This window comes from Acomys minous (assembly GCF_964271855.1).
Source record: "Acomys minous genome assembly, chromosome: 5".
Lineage (NCBI taxonomy): Eukaryota > Metazoa > Chordata > Mammalia > Rodentia > Muridae > Acomys > Acomys minous.
The window spans coordinates 61,904,162-61,927,461 of record NC_140494.1 but is presented as its reverse complement, the minus strand read 5'-3'; the positions used below and the strand labels follow the sequence as shown (position 1 = coordinate 61,927,461).

Genomic DNA, 23,300 nt, shown 5'->3' with positions numbered 1-23,300 from the left:
ATTTTTTAAAAAAAATTGAATGAGAAGAGGGAAAGCTAATTGGATTCCGGTTCTAACTAATCAGTATTCTTTTCACAGCCAGAAAAGAAAGATTTACACACAGCTGCCATCTACATACTAATGTTCCTGGTGAACAGCAACAAATGCCTAGGTCTAACAGCGAGAGACCACTCAGCTGCTTCACTGAGCCTCACAGAGAGGAGCCAAGAAAGTGCAACCTTTGAGACAATGACACCACAATCTGGCTTCAGCTCAGCAAAAGATTTGAGCATATCTGTGACCTCAAGGCCATGAGGGGACAGCCTGCGACAGAAACCCAACAACAGAGCAAAAATGGATTTCTAAAGTAATAATAAAGGTGTGGGGTTCTGAATATCGGCTCCTAAGCCTGAGGTGGAAGTAGAGTCTTCCATTTAGGGTAGCATTCTCAGTGAGACAGCAAACGGGGGGAGTCCAGCAACAGTCCCCACTCAACAGAAAAGGGCTGAAGGATGGGGCAGAGTGAGGTGGCTAGCATTTTCAGGAAAAAGTACCTGAGTGAAAGAGGTCCATGGAGAGGTCAAAAGAAGGCCGTTTTGAGGAAGTACGCAACAGAGAAGTGTAGGAGTGGGTGGGGCTGCTGGCGAAGAACTCCACAGAGAAAGGAAGTAATAGTATTCTTCTCCCAGATAGCCAGACATCATGCCTGCTCTTACAGCACATGTTTAAGTAGTCCTGATGTACAGGGAACAAAGTTCAGGTCTGGCCTCAACAGAGGAGATCGTTATCTCTTCTTATTGAACACTGAATGCTTCTAGTCCCACATACCAAATACTACAACTATATTTTTAAAAGACCAAGCTGATTTCTCATAGGACTAGAAAACAAACTCAGAATATATTTAAGGGAATTAAAAAATAGTTAGCATCTAAGCAGGTAAGAATAGCAATGCCTACGGTGCAATAAAAAGGATACCAAGAACTCCAGTTCTGGGTATGTAAAGACAGTGGATCCCAGGGATCACTAACCAGACAGTCTAGCTGGGGATCTTCTGGGTGTGATGGCCCACGCCTGTAAGCCCAGAACTCTGGGAGGCAGAGGCAGGTGGATGTCTGTGAGTTTCAGGCCAGCCTGGTCTACAAAGCAAGTTCCAGGACAACCAAGGCTACACAGAGAAACCTTGTCTTGAAAACCCAATTAACAAATAAATAAATGGATGTAGAAAGAAAGAAAGAAAAAATTGAGGAAGACATCCTGATATCCACATCAACTTTGGCCGACATATAGGTTGACATGGAAAGAGCACACCCACAGAAGGCAGGGTGGAGGCGAGATGGAGGGGGAAACGGAGAATGTAGGGAGCACAGGCAGAAACTCTCAGATGTTTTAGAAAGGTCAGATTCAACTACATTTTTCTTACAAGATATTAGGTGCAAAAAGCATTGAAAGGTTGTACTATTTACAAGAACTTTAGGGTGAACATATTAATATCAGAGAAGGTAGATTTAGAGTAAAAACGTGATCTAAGGCAAAAGGTTGCTGGATGCTAAATGGGACAATTCATGAGGAAGACATAACAATCCTAACTCTTATGCACTTATTAAGAAAGTTGGAAAATACATAAAGCAAAAATTTATAAAACCCAAGGAAAATCAGATAAATTCACAATGAACCAGAGACTTTAGTATTCCTAACTCACCCTAAGTGATAGGCCAAGTAGTGAAAAGACCCCAAGAAGATTTAAAGAATGCACCAAGCAGTTTGACCTCAATGGCATTTATAGAACACTTTGTTTACTGCCAGATTGTGTTTTTCGAGTGCAAATAGAACTTTTACCCACGTTAGACTATAAAATGATTGTCCACAAAACCAGTCTCCATAAACTGCATATTTTATGATCATAATGGAATTATATTAAAAACACAAGTCGGTGACAGAATGCTATTGTAAAATTCTCCCAAAATTGAAAATTATGTAACACATATAAAGAACTTGTATAATGTATGAAATAATGAAACATGTATGAGTCAAAAAGAAAATAAAAAGTGTTAAGACATACTATATGTTGAAGCTGAGCATGGTTACTTACTCCTTTAATCCCAGCACTTCGGAGGCGGAGACAGGAGAGAAACCTGGGCTACAGATTGAGATCCAGACTAGCCTGGAATACAGAGTCAGACCCCAACTCAAAAAAAACAAAAGGAGAAGAGAAGAAGACCATATAATGAACAAAAATATTAAAAGAGCTTATCAAATGTGCAGGATGTGGCAGCTCAGTGTTTAGAGGCAGATTCCCCGGAAAAAAAAATTCTAATCAAATATACCGTCCACCTTGAGAAAGTGGTAAGAGCAAATGACATTCAAAAACCAAAAGAACATTGAAAAAAGTTGGGGATCTAGCAACTAATTCTAGTATTTATAATAAATCTATAGTGACACAACATATGGCGTTGGTGTATAGATAATAAACAGCCAACTAGAACAACTAAGAAAGCCCAAAATAAATAAAAAGTACCTAAACTCTCATACAGTGCTCCTCGTACTGTAAAGTGGCATTTTAGCACATATATATATATATATATATATACATAATTTATTGAGATTACAATTCAATTGTTATTCCATCACTTGTATCCTCCTGTTCCTCCCTCCCTCCCGCTTTTACCCTATTCCCCTCCCCTAGGTCTATGACTGAGGGGGACCTCCTCCCCAACTATATGGTCATAGGCTATCAAGTCTCATCTTGGTAGCCTGCTTATTCTTTCTCTGAGTGCCATCAGGCCTCCCCACCACAGGGAAGTGGTCAAATATGGGACACCAGAATTCATGTCCAAGTCAGTCCCCACACTCTACCCATGTCCTGTCCATTGGCTAGATCTAAGTAGGCACTCAATGTTTACTGCATATATTGTCCTTGGTTGGTGCAGTAGTTTGAGCAAACACCCCTGGGCCCAGATCCACCCACCATGATGTTCTTCTTGTGGGTTTCTAGGACCTTCTGGATCCTTCTATTTCCCGATTCTCCATACTTCTCTCATCTAGAGTCCCAGTAGGATGTCTTCACATCTGTCCCAATCTCCTGGTAAGTGAAGACTTTCATGGGACATGCCTTTTAGGCTAGTGCCCAATTATAAGTGAGTGTGCACTATGTGAGTCTTTCTGCTTCTGGGTTAACTCACTCAGTATGATCATTTCTAGTCCCATTCATTTGTACACAAATTTCAGGATTTCCTTGTTTTTAATAGCTGAGTAGTATTCCATAGTGTAAATGTACCACAGTTTCTTTATCCATTCTTTGACTGAGGGACATTTACGCTGTTTCCAGGTTCTGACTATTATGAATAAGGCTGCTATGAACATGGTTGAGCATATGTCCTTGTTGTGTGCTGGAGCATTTTCTGGGTATATTCCAAGGAGTGGAATAGCTGGGTCATGAGGAAGCCCTATTCCCAGTTTTCTGAGATAGCACCAGATAGATTTCCAAAGTGGCTATATTAGTTTGCATTCCACCAGCAATGAAGGAGTGTTCCCCTTTCTCCACATCCTCGCCAGCATGTGGTGCCATTTGAGTTTTTGATCTTAGCCATTCTGATGGGTGTAAGAAGAAATTTCGTTTTGATTTGCATTTCTCTGATGACTAAAGATGTTAAGCATTTCTTTAAGTGTTTTTCAGCCATTTGATATTTTCTGTTGAGAATTCTCTGTTTAGTTCTGAGCCCTGTTTCTTTTTCATTTCTTTTTTTTTTTTTCCTGGTTTTTCAAGACAGGGTTTCTCTGTGTAGCCTTGACCGTCCTGGACTCACTTTGTAGACAAGATTGGCCTTGAACTCACAGCAATCTGCCTGCCTCTACCTCCCAAGTGCTGAGATTAAAGGCCTGTGCCTCCACCACCCTGCCTGAGCCCCATTTCTCAATTGGATTATTTGGTTTGGTGGTGTTTAATTTCTTGAGTTCTTTATATATTTTGGATATTAGCCCTTTGCCAGATGTAGGGTTCGTGAAGATCTGTAGGCTATCGCTTTGTTCTATTGACAGTGTCTCCTGCCTTACAGAAGCTTCTCAGCCACATGAGGTCCCATTTATTAATTGTTGAAGTTAAGACCTGGGCTGTTAGTGTTCTGTTTAGGAAGTTGTCTCCTGTGCCAATGTGTTCCAGGCTCTTCCCCAATTTTCTTCTAACCATTTTAGTGTTTCTGGTTTTATGTTGAGGTCTTTAATCCAATTGGACTTGAGTCTTGTGCATGGTGATAAATATGTGTCTAATTGCATTTTTCTACGTGCATAAATCCAATTAGACCAGCACCATTTGTTGAAGATGCTATCCTTTTTCCATTTAATATATTTGGCTTCTTTGTCAAAAATCAAGTAGCCATATGAGTGTGGATTCATTTCTGGGTCTTTGATTCGATTCCTTTGATCAACCAGCCTATTGCTGTGCCAGTTCCATGCTGTTTTAATTACTGTTGTGCTATAGTACATCTTGAGATCAGGTATGGAGATTCTTCCAGAGGATCTTTTATTGTATAGGATTGTTTTAACTATTCTGAGTTTTTTGTTTTTCCATAAGTTGAGAATTGCTCTTTCAAAGCATTTGACAAAAATCCAACACCCATTCATATTTAAAGTTTTGGAGAGATCGGGGATGCAAGGCACATACCTAAACATAATAAAGGCTATATACAGCAAGCCAATTGATAACATCAAATTAAATGGAGAGATACTCAAGGAAATTCCTCTAAAATTGGGGACCAGGCAAGGCTGCCCACTTTCTCCATGTCTCTCCAATATAGCTCTTGAAGTTCTAGCCAGAGCAATAAGACAACAAAAGGAGATCAAGGGGATCCAAATGGAAAAGGAGGAAGTCAAATTATCCTTATTTGCAGATAATATGCTTTTTTTTTTTTAAATCTTGCCTCCAAACTAGGGGCTAGAGTCATCTGGGGAGAGGGAACGTCAGTTTAGAAATTGCCTCTATAAGATTGGATTATAGGCAGGACCATGGAATATTTTCTTGATTGATGACTGATGTGGGAGGGCCCATCCCACTATGGGCAGTGCCATCCTGAGTTCTGCCATGTGTTTACAGTAACCAGCACATTACATACACTTACACACAGGAAACCTTCCAAGCAATCAACCTAATGAGTACACGAACTTGAGAGTATGGTGTTTGTGTTCTCATTAGGTTGATTGCATTTGTAATCTCTTCCTTTTCTCATCTTCTTATTGGTCCCCAGTCTTACTTCAAGCCTTGTTTTATGTACTGTGAGCTGATGGGTTACAGAAAGCAAGCCTGAGAAAACCGTAGAATAAGTCAGTAAGCTGCGCTACACCACGACACGTACTTCAGTTCCTGCCTCCTGCTTCCTGCCTTGAGTTCCTGCCCTGAGTTCCCTTGTTGATGGACTCAGAACCTGTAACCCAAAAAACCCTTTCCTCCCCAAATTGCTTTTGCTCATGGTGCTTATCACAGCAATGCAAACCAGAATAGTATATATGTGTAGATATGTATGTGTGCAAGTCATATATAAGCTACCATCTTGCATTTTAATACTGTGAGCGTCTGAACAATCTACCTGTTCCTAGGAACTGTGCTAGTCTGGAACTTGCATGTAAACATTATTACAGAGAACTTTAGAAATAAATTTAATTTCTAGATAGGCTTTGGAACCGTGAACCATTGTCAAGTGCTACATCTGGTTCATTTAAGAGTTTCATTGGTACCCACTATGAAAGACAGTAAACACGAACCGGACTAGAGTACTAATGTGATTCAGAATTATTGGGTCTTAGAATGATGTTAAAGTAGGCTCCCCCAAGAGCATCCAGGAGGCAATATAAAGGGCGGGATGTTTTCAGCCACTAGCAAAGTAGAACACAGAAGGTCTTCCTGAGGCCATGGAGGGGAAATACAGCAAGAGGACGGCAGCCTTAAGGCCAGGTCAGCTAGTTCACAGTGGTCGTCCAAGGAGACGTCCCACCCCAGCAGGCAATTGTGCCTCTAAGGTTGGGAATATTATTTTATTTCATTCTATACTATAATTTGAATTTGAGATGTTCCCACAATAGCTCATGTGTTGCGCCTCTAGCATAACCATATTCAAGTGTGGCTGGATCATGAATAACCACTGAATCAAGGGATTCATAGCATTGATCTATGAGTTCAGTGGAAGTGGAGCCTAACTGAAAGGAGGTGGAGCCTGATTGAAGGAGGTGGAGCCTGATTGAAGGAGGTGGAGCCTGATTGAAGGAGGTGGAGCCTGATTGAAGGAGGTGGAGCCTAATTGAAGGAGGTGGAGCCTGATTGGAGGAAGTGGAGCCTAGTTGAAGGAGGTGGAGCCTCATTGAAGGAGGTGAAGCCTGATTGAAAGGTGGAGCCTGATTGAAAATGTATATCCACGGGACCATGTTTTTTGAAAGGTGTATCTTGTTCTAAGTGCCTTGCTCTCCCTCTCTCTTACTTCCTAGACTCAAAAGATAAATAGTCTTCCCCACACCAACTTTCCACCATGATGTATGACCTATCAAAGGCCCAGAGCTACCAGGTCACGTGACTACAGTCTGAAGTACCTGAAATTATGAACCCATATAAGACTTTCTGCCTTAAAGCTGATTTTGTCTCAGATATTTTGTCACAGTAGCAGAAAGCTCACAAAAATGGTTCTTTCCTATTTGTTAAGTCAGTATAAGTAACAATTACACTGTGTACTAAGTATTTTATATCTCCTAAGCTCTTTGTGTTGAGCTCATCAGGCAGTTTGCTCTTGGTTGCGTGTGTGGGATTTGGTTTAATAGGGTTTGTTTTCTTATGTAACAATGGATGTGGCAGTAATAGGCAGTTCACTATATCCAGTGGTCCACAGAGCTGGCCTCATTAGCTCTCAGGTGAGCCTGCTCTAGTGCTGGGCACTCTGCCTGCTCCCAGGCAGGAGGGAAGGCAAAAAGCAAAGCACAGGCCAGTTGACTCCGTCTCTCTTGGGACAACCCAACCCCATGATACCTGCTTATAGTTCATTTGCCAGAACTAGGTCACATGACTTGCTAGTCTGGGGAAAGAGTGTCTCCAACTGGAAATGGCCCCGAACTGGACAAAATCACAGTACTGTTAGAAGGAAGACAGGCAGCCCTGCAGCTGGAGGGGAAGCCAGCAGTGTGTCTGCAGAGGACAGTAAGATTCCCTTTATAGATGAGAGACATCAGACTGAGAAATGACATAATGACAAACTAATAGAGGTGAGATTTGAACCAGACACTGGCTTTAAGCTCCATGTGATCCCCATTGAAACAGAGGTGGCAGGTGCACTAGGTGCTATTCCTCTGTTATGTGTGTCGCTGTCATTGGTAGTGACAGGGGACAGAAACAGACTTAGAAAGGGTATTTCTGCCCCATCTTGTGTAGCAACAATGAGGAATATGAATGTCTGTTGCTACCTTTTCCTGCAGGAAGTCAGCAAGCACAGCTGCACTGTGGATCCTAAGACAGCTGCACTGTGGATCCTAACACGTTCAGAGTTACTGGGATAACAATGGGCGTTGCTTATTGTGGTCTGACGTTTGCTGGCTTTTCCCTATCTCCGGGACACGGAATGAGATCTTAGCTGTAGTTTATTCAGAGAGGAAGACCACGGCTTCAATTCTGGTTTTAGGATGCTGTTTCTGTACTGACAGGGGGCTGCCTCCTATCACAGGGCAATGTGGTTCGAATTGTTTCCAGCTACTCACTTACTTGTGTGTGTTGCGCAGGATGGGGGCGGGGGTTAGAGCGGGGGAGAGAGAGAGGGGTGAGTGGAAGAAAGGATACCTGGGATACCTGTTTCCATTTCCTCTCTTCCCAGGAAATATACCAGAAGCAAAATCCTACAAGGTCTCTTTCCAGTTCCAGTTTCATGTACGATTGAAGTAGACACCAAACCTGTTCTACCAGCTCCAGGCCACTGGGCTGGCACAGCCACACTGTGGGCCCAGCTCCAATTCCTTGTCTTGATTCAGACCTTGTCTCCTTGGTGACCATCAATAATGCCAGACTCATAAGCACTTTCGAAGTCACACCACTACTCACAGCTCTGCCGGGGTCTTCAGAGGCCGGGGTCTGCAGATTTGCTGCTACCCTCTTTCCTAGGGCAGCATGCAGGTTCTGGGAGCTATTTGGGGACCATGCATAAATAAGTGTAGGTTTGTCACTATTCAATAAAATAAAATGTTACCAAATTTATTTATTTATTTATTTATTTTTGGTTTTTTTGAGACAAGGTTTTTCTGTGTAGCCTTGGCTATCCTAGACTCATTTAGTAGACCAGGCTAGCCTCAAACTCACAGCGATCCACCTGCCTCTGCCTCCCAAGTGCTGGGATTAAAGGTATGCACTGCCGCGTCATGCCTAAATGTTACCTTCTTAATCAAAAGATTGTTTTATTTTAGGCAGAATCTTATATACACCAAACTGACCTCAAACTCCTGATCCTTCTACTGCTACCTTCCAGGTGCTGGGCTTACAGCTGTGCAACCAGCACAGCAGCTTCATATAGGACTGAAGAGAGGATCTGGGGTTTCTTGGTCCCTCGGATAATTCCTTCCAATCCCGTCCCACCACCACCGCCTCCCTCCCCCCAGAATAGCCCTAGCTCTCTTTGTAGAGCAAGCTGCCTCTGCTTCCTAAGTGCTGGGATTGAAGGCATGCGCCACCACGCCTGGCAATACCTTATTTTTTTTTCTGGTTTTTCAAGACAGGGTTTCTTGTGTAGTCCTGGCTGTCCTAGACTCCCTTTGTAGACCAGGCTGACCTCGAACTCACAGCGATCTGCCTGCCTCTGCCTCCTGAGTGCTGGGATTAAAGGTGTGTGCCACCACCGCCCAGCTTCAGCAATACTTCTTAATTGTGCTTTACAGATGCAAATAAGCCTATAGGCAAGAGAGAAAGTATGAGAATGTTCAAGTGATGCTAAAGATACCTGGCAAAATCCCATAAAATTCCAATCCAGAATTAGAATTTTAATTTTTTTCTTTTTTTGGCTCAGTTTTTAATGTTGCAGTCCACAATGATCAGTTTGGCCAGGTAAGTAGAAAATAGCCCTTCACTTGGTGTTTTCTGTGAAATTTGTCACAGTCATATTTGCTTGAGTTTGGTTTTGACCTTCATTGTTTCCTTCTGTTGAGCAGGCCATGTAGAAGAGCTTGACGGTTGGAACTGAGTTATTTCTTGTCTCTTGTTTGGTCTTTTGAACACATTGATGGCAGCAAACATTTGTATTTGTTTGCATGTTTATAAAGAGTACTTTTATTTCACCCGGCATGAACTTGACATTTCACTTTTGGTATAATTAAACTGCAAATAGAGAAGTAGCCATTGAGCCTTGTGCCAACCACAATAGCTAGACACAAGAGCAGAGTCGACAAGTTTCCAAGTGAGCCTGCTTCAGAAGCCCAGAGCTAAGATGGCTCAAGGAAGTGACAAAGGACAAAGGTATTTTCCAGCTCATATTCATGGCCTCAGGTGTGGTTCACTGGTAAAGAAATGAGACCTTTTTGACATTTTGGCTTTACTAAGGGAGTTTAGTCTAGAAGCCGGTGTTCCTGGTTCTGACTTTTTGTCCCTTCCCTCTTCCCCTCCCTTTGCTCCTCCATTTCAGTACACACACAAATGTACTATTGTACATCTTTATAAAAATAGCCTAATCTTTTTGAGTTTTTTTTCTCATCTTTAAAATATTAACACTGGTTCACTCACAGAGATTGATGTGAATGTGGCTAGCACAGAGCCTTACGAGAGATGAACAGATGAACAGCAGCTGTCTCCCCATCTGCCTCCTCCTCTCCCTGAGCTGACTTTGTGTAGGGTAGACCTGCAGACACAGGGCTCCATGCTTCGAGGGAACCTCCTGTGACCACACGCCATTGCTGTGAAATTCTTGACATTGTTTGAAGAGGCTCACACTCCCATTTTTCCTGGGGTCCGCTGGCTTTTGTCATGAATCTTTCTCCCTGCCTTTCAACCACTTTTCACCCCACTGGATAATCCTTTGGTTGCCTCTGTGGCCTGGAGGGTGATCTGAAAGGATTTGCCTGAGGCTGAACTCTATTTCCTTTGCTTTAAGCCACTTCACGCATACTGTTTGTCATGAAGATTTTTGCTATGTGAATTGGTTAAGAAGTAACTTACAGGGCTGGTTAGAGGGCTCCCCAAGTTAAGAGCACTTGGTTTCTCCTGCAGAGGACTGGCTTCAGTCTCAACACTCACAACCCAGAAGGTCAAGGTATTGTCACATTTTATTTCCATGTTGTAACCCTTAGTTTTCCCCCACAAAGGCCAAAGCAAGCTTTTGTGAGGCCTGGGCTCAGAAAATTCAGGGTCGAGAAGTGTGGTGTGAAAACACATCACTAAGCAGAGTGCGGTGGAGCACGTCTGTAATCCCAGCACTTGGGAGGCAGAGGCAGTTGGATCGCTGTGAGTTCGAGGCCAGCCTGGTCTACGAAGTGAGTCCAGGAGAGCCGGGGCTACACAGAGAAACCCTGTCTGGAAAACAAAACAAACAAACAAATAAAAAACAATGGCACTTACTGAAGTGTGACTATAACAGTTTACTGTGTTTATACACAGAAAGATAAGTCCGTCTTCTCCCTAGGTGTACCAAGAGCATCACTCAGGATACCACTGGGTCAGGGCTCACTCCATTTGACAGGTGGACAAAAAATGCTTACTGACAGAAGGAATTACATGCTAGCTGGCACTTGTGAATTATCTGATGTAAGTGTGTGTATCCCGAACTAAGTGATAATCTTTTCAATAGTATCTTTACTTTCTTGGATGACACCATACCATTATCTTCCTCTGCAGAGAGCTCAGTAACTGTAAGTGGAGAGTTTTATACCACACTCCCACACAGCAGGCAGGACAAAACCAGGCAGCTCATCTTAGGAACCGCCATCAAGTTGCCGAACTACCTCCTTGTTAATTCCTGAATAGGGAAGAATGTACATACTCCCCAGTGGCATCTTCAGTCTACCGACGGAGAAGCAGCCTAGAGGAATTAAGATGCTACAAATCAGTGATATTAAAAACTTTATAAAGGCCAGGCGTGGTGGAGCATGCCTTTAATCCCAGCACTGGGAAGGCAGAGACTGGTGAGTCGCTGTGAGTTTGAGGCCAGCCTGGTCTACAAAGTGAGTCCAGGACAGCCAAGGATACACAGAGAAACCCTGTCTAAACAAAACAAAACAAAACAAAAAAACAAAACAAAAAACCCAAAAACAAAATCAAACAAAAAACTTTATAAAGAAGTGTAATGCCCAGACTAGAATCCAGGCTCCTTAAATTTAGTCCCATGTTTATTTCATTACAGGGGGCAAGTATGTGTTTGTGTGGAAGGTATTTAAGGTACAGAGGCCTCACCATACACCCAGACACACTAAATCTATTAGGAGAGAAAGTGAGGGATGAGCCTTGAGCTCATTGACACGGGAAACAACTTCCTGAACAGAACATCAGCAGCTCAGGCACTAAGATCAACAATTAATAAATGGGACCTCATAAAACTGAAAAGCTTCTGTAAGGCAAAGGACACTATCAATGGGACAAAATGGCAGCCTACAGACTGAGAGAAGATCTTCACCAATCCTAAATGTGACAAAGGACTAAAATCCAAAATACGTAAAGAACTCAAGAAATTGAACACCTACAAACCAAATAACCCAATTAAAAAATGGTGTACATAGCTAAACAGAGAATTCTTAGCAGAGAAATCTCAAATGGTCGAGAAGCACTTAAAGAAGGTGAAGAGATTCTTGGGCAACAGAGGCAGAATTAGAGTGGCCATATTTCGTAGAAATGGTGTTTATGATTTATTATATTACCCCATTATTTTTCTCAAACTGTAATTCACCTCAAGGCTTCAAACCGCCATGATTTTATCTTCCTTTTTTTTAATTTTTGAAATTTATTTTTATTTTTTGTTTTTAGTTTTTCAAGACAGGGTTTCTCTGTGTAACCTTGGCTGTTCTAGACTCACTTTGTAGACCAGACTGGCCTCGAACTCACAAGGATCTGCCTGCCTCTACCTCCCGAGTCCTGGGATTAAAGGTGTGTGCCAGCATGCCTGGCCATTTTATCTTTCTAAAGGAGAAAAAGGAAATGTTTTTCTAAACTAAGTAGCCAGCATAGATTGCTTGATTATACCTTTGTTGTTTACTTGCTCTCTTCCTGATTCTGGTGAATATTGTTTTTCTAAACTTAATTTCAGTTCAAGATAAGAAAATTCTGACCCACGCATCAAGTCCTCTGTCTTCCTAGATGACCCAGTCAACTACAAAGTGAGGTGAGTGTCTGCTGGAAGGCTGGCCATCCTACAAGACATGCACACAGCACAAAGGCCGAGAAGACTGACGTCAGCTCTTTGGGGAGGTCCCTTCTCCCCCACCTGGCTGAGCAGACGGCTAGGCTAAGGGTCATTAGCTCTGGCCATAGCACAGTGTTCTCTGGGGATTAAGCCATAGAGTACTAGAGCCTCACCCAAGGCCAATTTGATTTGAATTCTAGATATATGTATTTTTTAAAAAGTTTTATAGAGATTTGCTTTCCCTCTCTCTTTTAAAAGTGAACTTATAAAACTGTGGGGTTCCTTATGACATCTTCAAATGTGTATATCATAGACTTTGATCATGTTTATCCCTCATTAAATTTCTTGTCCCAACCTTCCTCTTTGTATAAGTCACTCTTTTTTCCCTAGAGGGCTCCATTCTACTGTCAGGTCGTGTGTGTGTGTGTGTGTGTGTGTGTGTGTGTGTGTGTGTGTGTGTGTATGTGTGTGAGTGTGAGTGTGTGTGTGAGAGTGTGTGTGTGTGTGAGTGTGTGTGTGTGAGTGTGTGTGTGTATGTGTGTGTGTGAATGTGTGTGTGTATGTGTGTGAGTATGAGTGTGTGTGTGAGTGTGTGTGTGTATGTGTGTGAGCATGAGTGTGTGTGTGAGTGTGTGTGAGTGTGTGTGTGAGTGTGTGTGTGAGTGTGTGTGAGTGTGTGTGTTCAAACCTAGAGTTCTCATATAAGAGAAAAATTGGGTATCTGTCCTTATAAATCTGATTTATTTCACTTAGCATCAAGATTGCAATTTCTATCTAGTTCCTTGCAAATGGCATAATTTCATTCCTCTTTACAGCTGAATAAAATTCCCTGTAAATATAAACCACATTTTCTTTATCATTTCATCTGTTGATGAGTACCTAGGATGACAGCATTTCCTGACTATTGTGAAAACAGCAACAGGAAACATGAATGTACAAGGACCGCTGTGGTATGTTAGCATAGAGGCTTTGGCTGTATACCCAGGAGTGGTAGAGATGGGCCATACAGTAATGCTATACTTTGGTAGTTTTTTAAATTGCCATACTTATTTCTGATGTTTTGAGTATTTTTTAAAATGGTAAATGTCATGGATCTGATTGTAGCCAGGGCTCAGAACCTCCCACGTGAGTGGTTTTTGTGCCCAAGTGGAACATGCCCGTTTCAGAGCTTGCCAGTGAGAGCAGGACCATCAGCAGCGTGAGTGGGAGGACTGGTTTTCCTTCCAACACTGGCTCAGAAGTGGGGATGTGAACAAAGGGTTCTAGGTGTGTGCCTGGGGACAGACTGTGTTTTGTTCTCTTCTACTTGTCCCTCTGCCAGAGGTGTAGGAAGAGAATAAAGGCTTCCACTATCTCCTTCGGCTGGGCACTGGGTCATTGTGGCAGCTGTCTTGAGCCCCCTGGCTAGCACATCCCTTGTTTTCTGCCTGCCAGATGCTAGAAACCTTCCTTCTTCAAGTCGTGACAACCAAGAACTGTGTCTAGATGTTTCCATTGTCTCCAGAGCTGAAGGTCAAGAATTACCCTTAGTGAGAACTATTGCTGTTTTAGAGGTAACAGAATTTGGGGGTAGATAGTGAGGCCATGCCTAAGAGAAATCAGGGCAAGGAAGGCTGTGCTGAGGAGGACATGGTGGTTTGAGCCCATCAACCCTAAAGGCGGTATCTGCAGCTGTGACCCAGGAAAGTGTGGCAGGCATAGCCTTAGTTGGTACGGATGGAGAGGCCATAGCAGGATGACAGGAGGGTGGGGGACAAGGAGGAAAACAGCAGCATCAGAAGTGCCATAAAGAAGGAAGCTGTGGACCACACTTTGCCTGATGCTTGCTGACAACCTTGGGAGCCAGAGTGAGAGGGACTGGTAAATTGGAGAAGAGTCCAGCCATCTAGGACTGGACTATTGAGGATAGCCACTGGGAAATGCTATTGCAGATGAGAAGCAGGGCATTAAATCAATGGAGTGAGGATGGAAAGATGGCTCAGCAGTTAACAGCAGGTGCTGTTCTTGCAGAGGTTCTGAGATTGACTCTTTGCACCATGTTGGGAGCCTCACAACCTGTAATTCCACTTTCAGAGGATCCAACACCTCTCACTGGGCACCTGCACACATATTTACTTTAAAATAAAGTAAATCTTTAAATTTACGGGAGGAAATACAAGCCATCTCAGCTCTTCTCAAAGAGAAGATCTATTTAGCAATACACTTAGTGGTTCATTAGTCACAGGTGTGAATACAGGATTTTCAAAGTTAGGCTACATTTCCTTGCACTCTCATGAACCCAGTCATATCTACCTAGTGGTCTCTCTTTCCTCAATAGAAACAGAGAAGGACTGTAGAAGGGATGAGAAGGAACAGTTTCCAAAGCCTCCAGGGTTAGTCGCTACTCCACAATCTAAGTTACATAAGTCTTCCATATAGGCTTGGAAGAGGCCAGCATGTCATGTGTGCTTTCATGTAGTGTTTTCCTGCAGACAGAAACTGGCTGCGTCTACCAAAGCAAGAGCAGTTAAGGTTTCTGGTAAAACAATAGACAACAAAGATTGTCTAAGCACATGTAGAGTAGTCTCTGAAGACAACACTGACATACTTTCCAGATATGTATATACATACTTCATAACCATTCCTTTTAAACAGGATGATAAATGTTAAAACAGAAACTGTATCTGGTCCACCAAACATCTATTTTAAGAAGAACTATGACCCCTGTGTACGGTACATGGTCCAATCTCAACTTTACTGGTGCATGCATCGAAATGCAAAGGACTTTTAAGTTGTTAACATCAAGAAAAACTCTTTAAGCTCCCCGTTTCTACTGATGAAGTATGTAACTACCACCACTCTTCACCAGCTTTGGAAATGTACCACTCCCCCAGCATCTTCAGGTGTTTCGATGGAAATGAACCAGTTGCCACTTGGAAAAATTGTTGAAAGGTGTTTAGAGAACCCTACACCTCTGTCTAGCTGGTGGCCTTCCAGGTCTCCTATCACGTTGCGAACAGGCTGCTTTTAGACCAGCTCAGCTTTCATGTACTTTTTTTAAGGTCATGGAAGCTGAAGGTTGGGAAAGCAAATAGAAAGAGGGGAAAAAAACAGTCTATATTTTCTTCAGCTTAGTGATAAGCAGGAAATTTAAAGAATGCATTCTTGACAATGATATCTCTGTATTAACACTGAATAGAAACACAACTGAATGACACTGCCAGGAGTCCCCACAGGCACCCAGAAGGCTTTGTGGTAAGTGGCTCCCTCTTGGCTTCTTTCTCCCTGCCTTCCTTTCCTCCTCAGTGCACTGGGGAGGTGGGGAGCAAAGCTGACAGTATTAAGACAATATGATGTCTTTATGTATTTTTAAAAGTTTACAAGGACATAGATTATCTCTGAAAGTAGCAGTCTCTCAAGACACAGCCATATCTTACATCTTGAGAGGTGGGCTGAAAACCACCCTACATGGCCTTATTATCATCTTGGATTCCAAGCTCACTGACATCCCTACACATGCATAAAACCTTGTATGCTCGACCTTACTTATCTTCAGACAATGCTGTCTCAAGCGCTGGCAGTCAATGAAGTTTAGGGAAGGCTGCTGGTCTTTTCTGGGCATTGTTTCCTTTGTCTGTCAAAGGCTCAGGAGGAAGTAGGTCACCTGTAGGGCCTCCTGCCAGAGCACTCAACAGTCAAAATGAGTCAACTGTGTGTACTAACCCACTGTCCCACTCCCTTCAAATAAAGGTTTCCATCCTGCTAGAAGTAAGACTATATAGGGATGTGCCCAGGGCCAGGCAAAAGGATGGGCTGTAAGGGTGTGGGGGAGTCGGGTAGCTGATAGTGGAAAGAAAGTAATAAGGCGTGGGTGGAAGTGGGAATTCAAGAAAAATACTCAGGTCCTTGTTTAAAGAGGCAGTCCTGATAGAGGGAGGCCAAGAAACGCTATCACAGACCCCGTGTGACCCTGTAGGTCCTGCAGAGATGATTCTGGATGATGGCATGAGGCACAGGACAGCAGTGGGCTCTGTTCAAAACGATTAACATGATACATGTTAAATAATCAAAGGCAGGCCTCCCAACGCATACAGATCGTGGCAAAGTGCCTATATATTAGTTCTAAGAACACCTTTCCACAGCTCATCCCTGAAGTCTTGGCTAACAGTTTGGGAAGTAGGACTCTGCTGTGTGGAGAGGACAAAGGTGGAAAGAGACTCATTGCTTGCTGCAGTGGAAAAGAGAATCACGACTGTTTCATTTTTGAAGAATTTGGAACACATGGTGCTGACTATCGTATGAATTGTGGCATAAGGTATATGAACCATGTTCCAACCAGTAAGTCATAGGGATACACCTGGTCGCTTCTGAGTCACATTTGCCCAGTGGAAGAACGCACACCTTGATAGGAAGGAGTGTGTGTGGCAGTGGGATGGGCCTGAATCTGGAGCCAGGCTCTATACCGGAAGTGAAGCTGGGCAGCACTGAGCATCTTAGTCCTGCCTCCTGCTTTCTCAGCACAGTGTATAAATGATACCCACTTTGTAGTTTCCCTATAGGATGGATCCTGACAACAGGAGTGAGTGATAGCATTTATTGAGATTCCATCTCACTCAGTCAGAATGGCTATCCTCAAATAACAACAACAACCACCACCACTACCACAACAAAACAAAACCCAAAACACCAGCAAATATTGGCAAATGCTGACCAGAATGTGAGGAAAGAGGAACTCCTGTTCACTGCTAATGGGAATATAACTTTTTACAGCCACCATGGAAACCAAAATGCAGTTTCCCCAGGAAAGCTAAAAACTGAAATACCGTAAAATCCACCTATACCGCTCCTGAACACATACTGTTAATCCTAAAGAGTGCCGTCGAGGCAAATCATTATGGCCAAATGAGTTAAAGTAAGCAATTGATTAAAGCAAGCTCTTTTAGCCCTGTCCATGGGCTGCCTCCTCCTAAGGCAGAGTTTGAGAGGTCAGCATTGGATATGAGGAAAACAAAGGCTCTGTGGCTCAGGGATGGGGGTTTCCTAACTGGGGATCTGGTGGCAAAATCAATGTGGTTACAGGCGCAGAACATAGCAGATCAAAACAAGGCAATGGCAGCAGGTAGTCATAACAGGGCAGTCATAGGTGGTCATGTAACCTTTTGAAACAAAGGTAGGGTAGCAAGATGATTATAAACAACCTTTTGAAACAAAGACAGGATTGACATTCCTGGAACAGGCGGTATAGAACCATTTGTAGTTAAGGTTACAGGTGGGGCATAGCCCGATCCTTGAAAAAGAGAGGTTTAATCATAAACAGGAATAAACCTAGTTGGGTTTTCTATAAGATGGCTTTTAAGCCTAAGATGGAGGCAGACTGGTTCTTCAGTATCCAAAGGACTCCAAGTTCTACCACAAAAATATTTTCACGCCCATGTCTGTTGCTACATTATTCACACTATCCAGGGAATAGAACTGGCCTACCCTTCCACCAACACATGTGTGGATACAAAGAACGTGGTACACATTGTACAACCATAAAGAAAAATAAAATCATGACATTTGTAAGAAAATAAATGCAACTGAAAATAATTATGGTAAGCAAAATAAACCAGACTCAGATAAATAAGATGTTTTCTCTTATAGGTAGGACCAAGGTTTAAAAGTGTGTGTGTGTGTGTGTGTGTGTGTGTGTGTGTGTGTGTGTGTGTATGTATGTGTGTGTGTGTGTGTGTGTCTGAGAGAGAGAGAGGGTGGGAGGGAGATGCATTTGGACTTAAACTAATTTGGATAAATACTCAATAAACTAGAAAGGTGTGAGGGTGGAAGAAGAGACTCTAATGGAACATCTGTATTAGGAAAGCAGTAGTTGGGCCGGGTGTGGTGGTACATGCCTTTAATCCCAGCACTTGAGGGGCAGAGGCAGGTGAATCTCTGAGAGTTCAAGACTAGGCTGGTCTACAGATTGAGTTCCAGGACAGCCAGAGCTATACAGAGAAACCTTGTCTCAAAGAAAGAAAGAAACAAAGAAACAAAGAAAGCAAGCAAGCAGAAGTTGGGATTAACTAAAGGAAGAAAGGGAACCAGCTGGTGAAGACAGGGGAGAAAGTAGGAGGATATCAAGATGAAACTATCACTTTCTGTCCTAGTTTTAAAAGTTAGTTTAAAAATATAAAAATCCCAGCACTTGGGAGGCAGAGGCATATGGTTCTCTGTGAGTTCAAGGCCAGCATGGTCTACAAAGCAAGTCTAGGACAGCCAAGGCTACACAGAGAAACCCTGTCTTGAAAAAACCAAAAATAATAAATAAATAAATAGGAATAGTTAAAGACAATGATAGACACTGTGAGTTCGAGGTCAGCCTGGTCTACACAGTGAGTCTAGGACAGGCAAAGTTACAGAGAGAAACTCTGTTTAAAAAAGAAAGAAAGATGCCAGGCAGTAGTGGCACATGCCTTTAATCCTATCACTCGGAGGCAGAGGCAGGCAGATTGCTGTGAGTTTGAGGCCAGCCTGGTCTAGAAAGCAAGTCCAGGACAGCCAAGGCAAACACAGAGAGACCCAGTCTCTAAAAACAAAACAAACAAACAAACAAACAAAACCAACGATAGCAATTATTTATGCTCTCGATACACAGACAGCTGGGCACTATCTGCATTATCTGTCCTCACATCCTGGCTCTTCCCTAACACTAAAACTGATAGGGATCCATTGTCCAGTGGGTTATATCCCCCCACTTTATAAATGAGACACATAGACCAAGTATTTGCACAGATCACAAAGCCATAGAGGAGTGAAGGCAAGAGTCCGGTCCATGCAACAGGGACAGTCACTCCTCATACAGAAGCTGCCTCGGAGCCAAGGAGTGGTGGCACACGGCTTTAATCCTAGCACTCAGGAGACAGAGGTAGGTGGATCATTGTGAGTTTGAGGCCAGCCTGGTCTAACAAATGAGTTCATGACAGCCAGGACTACATAGAAAAACCCTGCCTCAGAAAAACAAAACAAAAAACAAACACAAAAATAAGCAAACAAAAAGAAGAAGCTGCCTCTGGAAAACTGGAAATACAGTCCGACATCTTTCAAGCAAGTGGCTGTCTGTAGAGGAATGTGTTGGGTGTACACACCAGAGAGGCTGCCGCTGCCTACCCCTGTCTCCTATCCATGGTGCTGAGAACAAACCAGCAACTAGACCACCCTTTGATATCTGGAAAGAGACAGGGAATGATCAGCCTCTGAAGAAGCTGCAGCAAAGCTCCACAGCGTCTCAGTGCACAGGGTTGGCCCTGGGCCCTTATAGTTGTTCCTCTGCGGCCGCAGACGAAACAGGCAGTACTCACTTGTGCTCATTAATCATTGAACACACTGAGAAAAAGACATCAGATTCTGTTGTCCGGGATAGAGGAAGAGGTGGGGCAAACAGTGAATGCAGAGATCAAAGGGTGTGGCCGAAAAGCAGCTTGTCTGTTTGGGAGATGGCCATTGGTAGTGAATCCTGAGGCAGTACTTGAAATCTTCAGCAAACAACACAGGCCGAGGGGTCAGAAGGCAAACAATAAAGAAGGGTGTGTACCAGGCATGGGTTTAAATTGTATCTGGTCACAGGCATTAAGAAGACATTGAGGCATTAAGTAAGATCCTCAACTTGTCACCAGAGAAAGAAAATTCTAGAATAGCCTGGAAGACCAACTGGGAGGCTGTAACACTGAGTATAAGTAACTGAGTAGGAAAGTGCTGGCCTGTCCAGGTGAGAGATGACATGGGGCACCAAGAAACAGGCAATGGGGAGGAGATAAAGTCACAGAGGACCCCAAGGTTTGGATTCTGTCTGGAGTAACAGAACAGAGGGTGATGGTATGCTCTAGTAGAGAGAGCAAGATCCATTCAGTCGGGCATCTGATGCACTTTCCTGTATGCAGTTAGGGCTGGAGATGTGGATTTGGGAGTTATCAATCTGAAAGCATCATTTCAAGCCCAAGAATGGAGGGAGATGACCCATGGAAATGCAAAGAATGAGTCAGGTGCAGAACCATCTACAGCACAGTTCAACTGCCACTGAGGGAGGGACGAGAAGCTCTCCGGAAAGACCCATCAAAGCCTCGTGGATGTCCTGTCTGCAAATCACCACACACGGTTCACATCCAACCCCAGAGAGAGTACATGGATCCAGGCAAGGACCTTGCATCCGTCAGATTCAAGGTCAGGAGAGACTTCGTGAGATGCCAGCAGGTCTATCTGAACCTGGCCCCTGACCCTCTGAAACTGGCCTCAGTCCTTCAAGGATGTATGCTGCCTGACCTGTTTGTTTGTTTGGTTTGGTTTTGATGTTTGGTTTTTTGTTTTTGTTTTTTGGTTTTTGGTTTTTTTTTTAGTTTTGATTTGATGAGACAGAGTTTCTCTGTGTAGCCCTGGCTGTGCTAAACTTTCTGTGTAGACCAGGCTGGTCTTGAACTCACAGAGTATCCGCCTGCCTCTGCCTCCCAAGTGCTGGGATTAAAGGCGTGCGCCACCACACTAGGCTTTTATTCCTCATCTTAATGCAGGATTCCAGATCTAAAATCCAGAAGAGCTGTTAGTAGAGCTCAGTGGGAGTATCCCTTGTGTAGTGTGCATAAGGTCTTATCTCTACTCCCCTGCACATCAGCACACACACACACACACACACACACACACACACACACTCACACACACACACACACACACAGAGACAGACAGACAGACAGACAGACAGACAGACAGACAGACAGAGTACCATGGACTGGGTGGCTTAAACAACATTTTATTCATTATAGTTCTGGAGGTTTAAAGTCAAAGATCAAGTTACTGGCAGACAGGTGTGAGCCTGCCTTTAAGGGTTCATAGCATCTTCAGTGTCCATGGTAGGGAGACGAGGCAAGCCCTCTTAGGATTCGTTGAGGTTTTCCAGTGGTTCCATCCAATCCTAGCAAACACCACAGCACCCAGTTCATAACACAACTGCTTAGAGGGGTTGGTTTCCACACATGAATAGGCGAGAGGAAGAACACAAGCCTGTAACTCTCTCTCCCTCTTGAGTACAATTCCTCCTCCAGATTCCCAGGCTACCTTTCACACTGATGTTGTGTCCCACAGCAACCCAGAACCCTTTGTTACTTTGTCCAAGAGTGGCTTGGCACCTGTTCCTTCCCAAGTTCCAAAGGACTAAGCTAAAAATACATACATACATACATACATACATACATACATACATACATACATACTAGGAAGGATTTCCTGGCTTGAGTGCTGGATTTGGGGTTATCCTTACAGCAGTTGTGACTGAGACCACAGATGAGATGATCAGTGTAGAATCTGAAAAGGAGAAGAAGAGGGGTGAAGAGAAAACAGAGCAAAAATCAACAAGGAACACAGGTCAGCAAGGGTCCTAAAGTCATCTTCCAGAAGACTGCAATAATCCAAGAGATACAGATGCCAAGATGGAAACAGAAGACCAAAGTGGGAATTGGAAGATGGTTTTCATGGTGCTAGATGTCACAAAAATGGCACCTATGAGCCGAGTGGATGCAGGAGTGTGGAAGCACTCATCGCTTGCTAACTAGACATTGCAGTCACATGACGAGTATGGAATTCTTACAGTTGAAAGGCAGCAGGAAATATCATTCCAGAAATAGGATTGTGACAATCAATCACTTAAAACACGTTTACAAAGCCTTTGCCCCTGACTCATTTGCTGCCATTTCTCTTTGTCCATGGTGCATTGGCAAAGTGTGCTCTTCTGGAATCCCAGCTCCTGGGGCACACCTAGCCACTCCTTTTCATCTTGCCATAGTCAAAGTGAGCTACGAGACTCAGGAGCGAGGGAACACAAGGAGATGCTATTCTTCCCTCCCAGGAACCCACACTCCTTTCTACCGGCAGGGAGGACCAATGGCTGTCCCAGAGGGGCTGGATTTGATTGGGAGTATTTGATGGGGAGCTTTTGGCAAATGTGTTATGGGGGTCCAGCATGTCCTAAGAGTTATACTGAGAATAAATGCCTGCTCAAGAGTTCTCTAGGAGCAAACCGATGGATTGCCTCAGCAGAGCGCCAGCCTCGTGTCCCAGGAGTAAGCCACAGGGTATTACAAGGTGGCCCACAACCAGCAAGCAGCCGGGGGTAAAGGCATTGACCAAACACACTTCCCAAAAAACTGAGGAGAAGCAGTGTTGCCTGGCCAGTATCAGGAGAAGCCTCTGTCTGTGGCTGTGTCCCCTGCAGATATACCCACAGTGGACAGGTCATTATTGAGACTATTCATAAGCAGCTCTAGGTGGTGTCAGGTTGAAAATTAAAGCTGACCCATCACACTACCCACTTCTGTACAGTTGTGGCTAACGCATATATTCTTTATTCCTTTCGCCTGAGTCTAGGTTCCAATTTTTACCTTCTTGGGAGTTATGACAAGGCAGCATCTCTCAGAATGAGGTCCAGGGATTGGTGGCCTATTCCCACCAACCTGTTTCTGTGCTTGGTACCCAACTTGTCAAATACCACTTTCTAGCTGGATCCCTTCAGCTAGATGGAGAAGGTGGAGATGTCCTAGGCTATGAAACAAGGTCTCTGCTGTTATGGTCTTAGATGGCAGCATCTCCCTCCCAGCCTGTTGACAGCAGTGTGTCCAGGCTTTGCCTGACAGACCCTGGCTCTCTTACTTCTATCGGGCAATAACTGTGACACTTCCGCATCTAATACAGTGGTTCTCAATCTCCCTAAAGCTGCAACCTTTTGATACAGTTTCTCATGCGGCGGTGACTCCCAACCATAAAAATATTTTGTTGCTACTTCATAACTGTGATTTTGCTACTGTTATGAGTTGCAATGTAAATATCTGACTTGCAGAATATCTGATATGCAACCCGCAGAGGGGTCTTGACCCACAGGTTGAGAATCCCTGCTGTAAGGAGAGCTGCATCCCTGCCTGGAAGGCACTTGGGCAGGAGATTCCTTACCTCTTGGATTGCAATCCTCTCGCCCTACAAGCTACTTCTGTGTCTTTT

General features: G+C 43.7%; 1 protein-coding gene across 1 annotated transcript in view; it reads right to left on the bottom strand.

Moving 5' to 3' along the window:
• Window positions 1–23,300, bottom strand: part of LOC311598370 (uncharacterized protein) — a gene marked incomplete at its 5' end in the record, with an annotated part of 76,334 nt that overhangs the window by 5,526 nt on the left and 47,508 nt on the right. Inside the window, one exon of the mRNA XM_084783435.1 lies at window positions 21,524–21,614. Coding sequence (XP_084639561.1) covers window positions 21,524–21,614 — 91 coding nt within the window. The remainder of the gene's footprint in view (window positions 1–21,523; window positions 21,615–23,300) is intronic.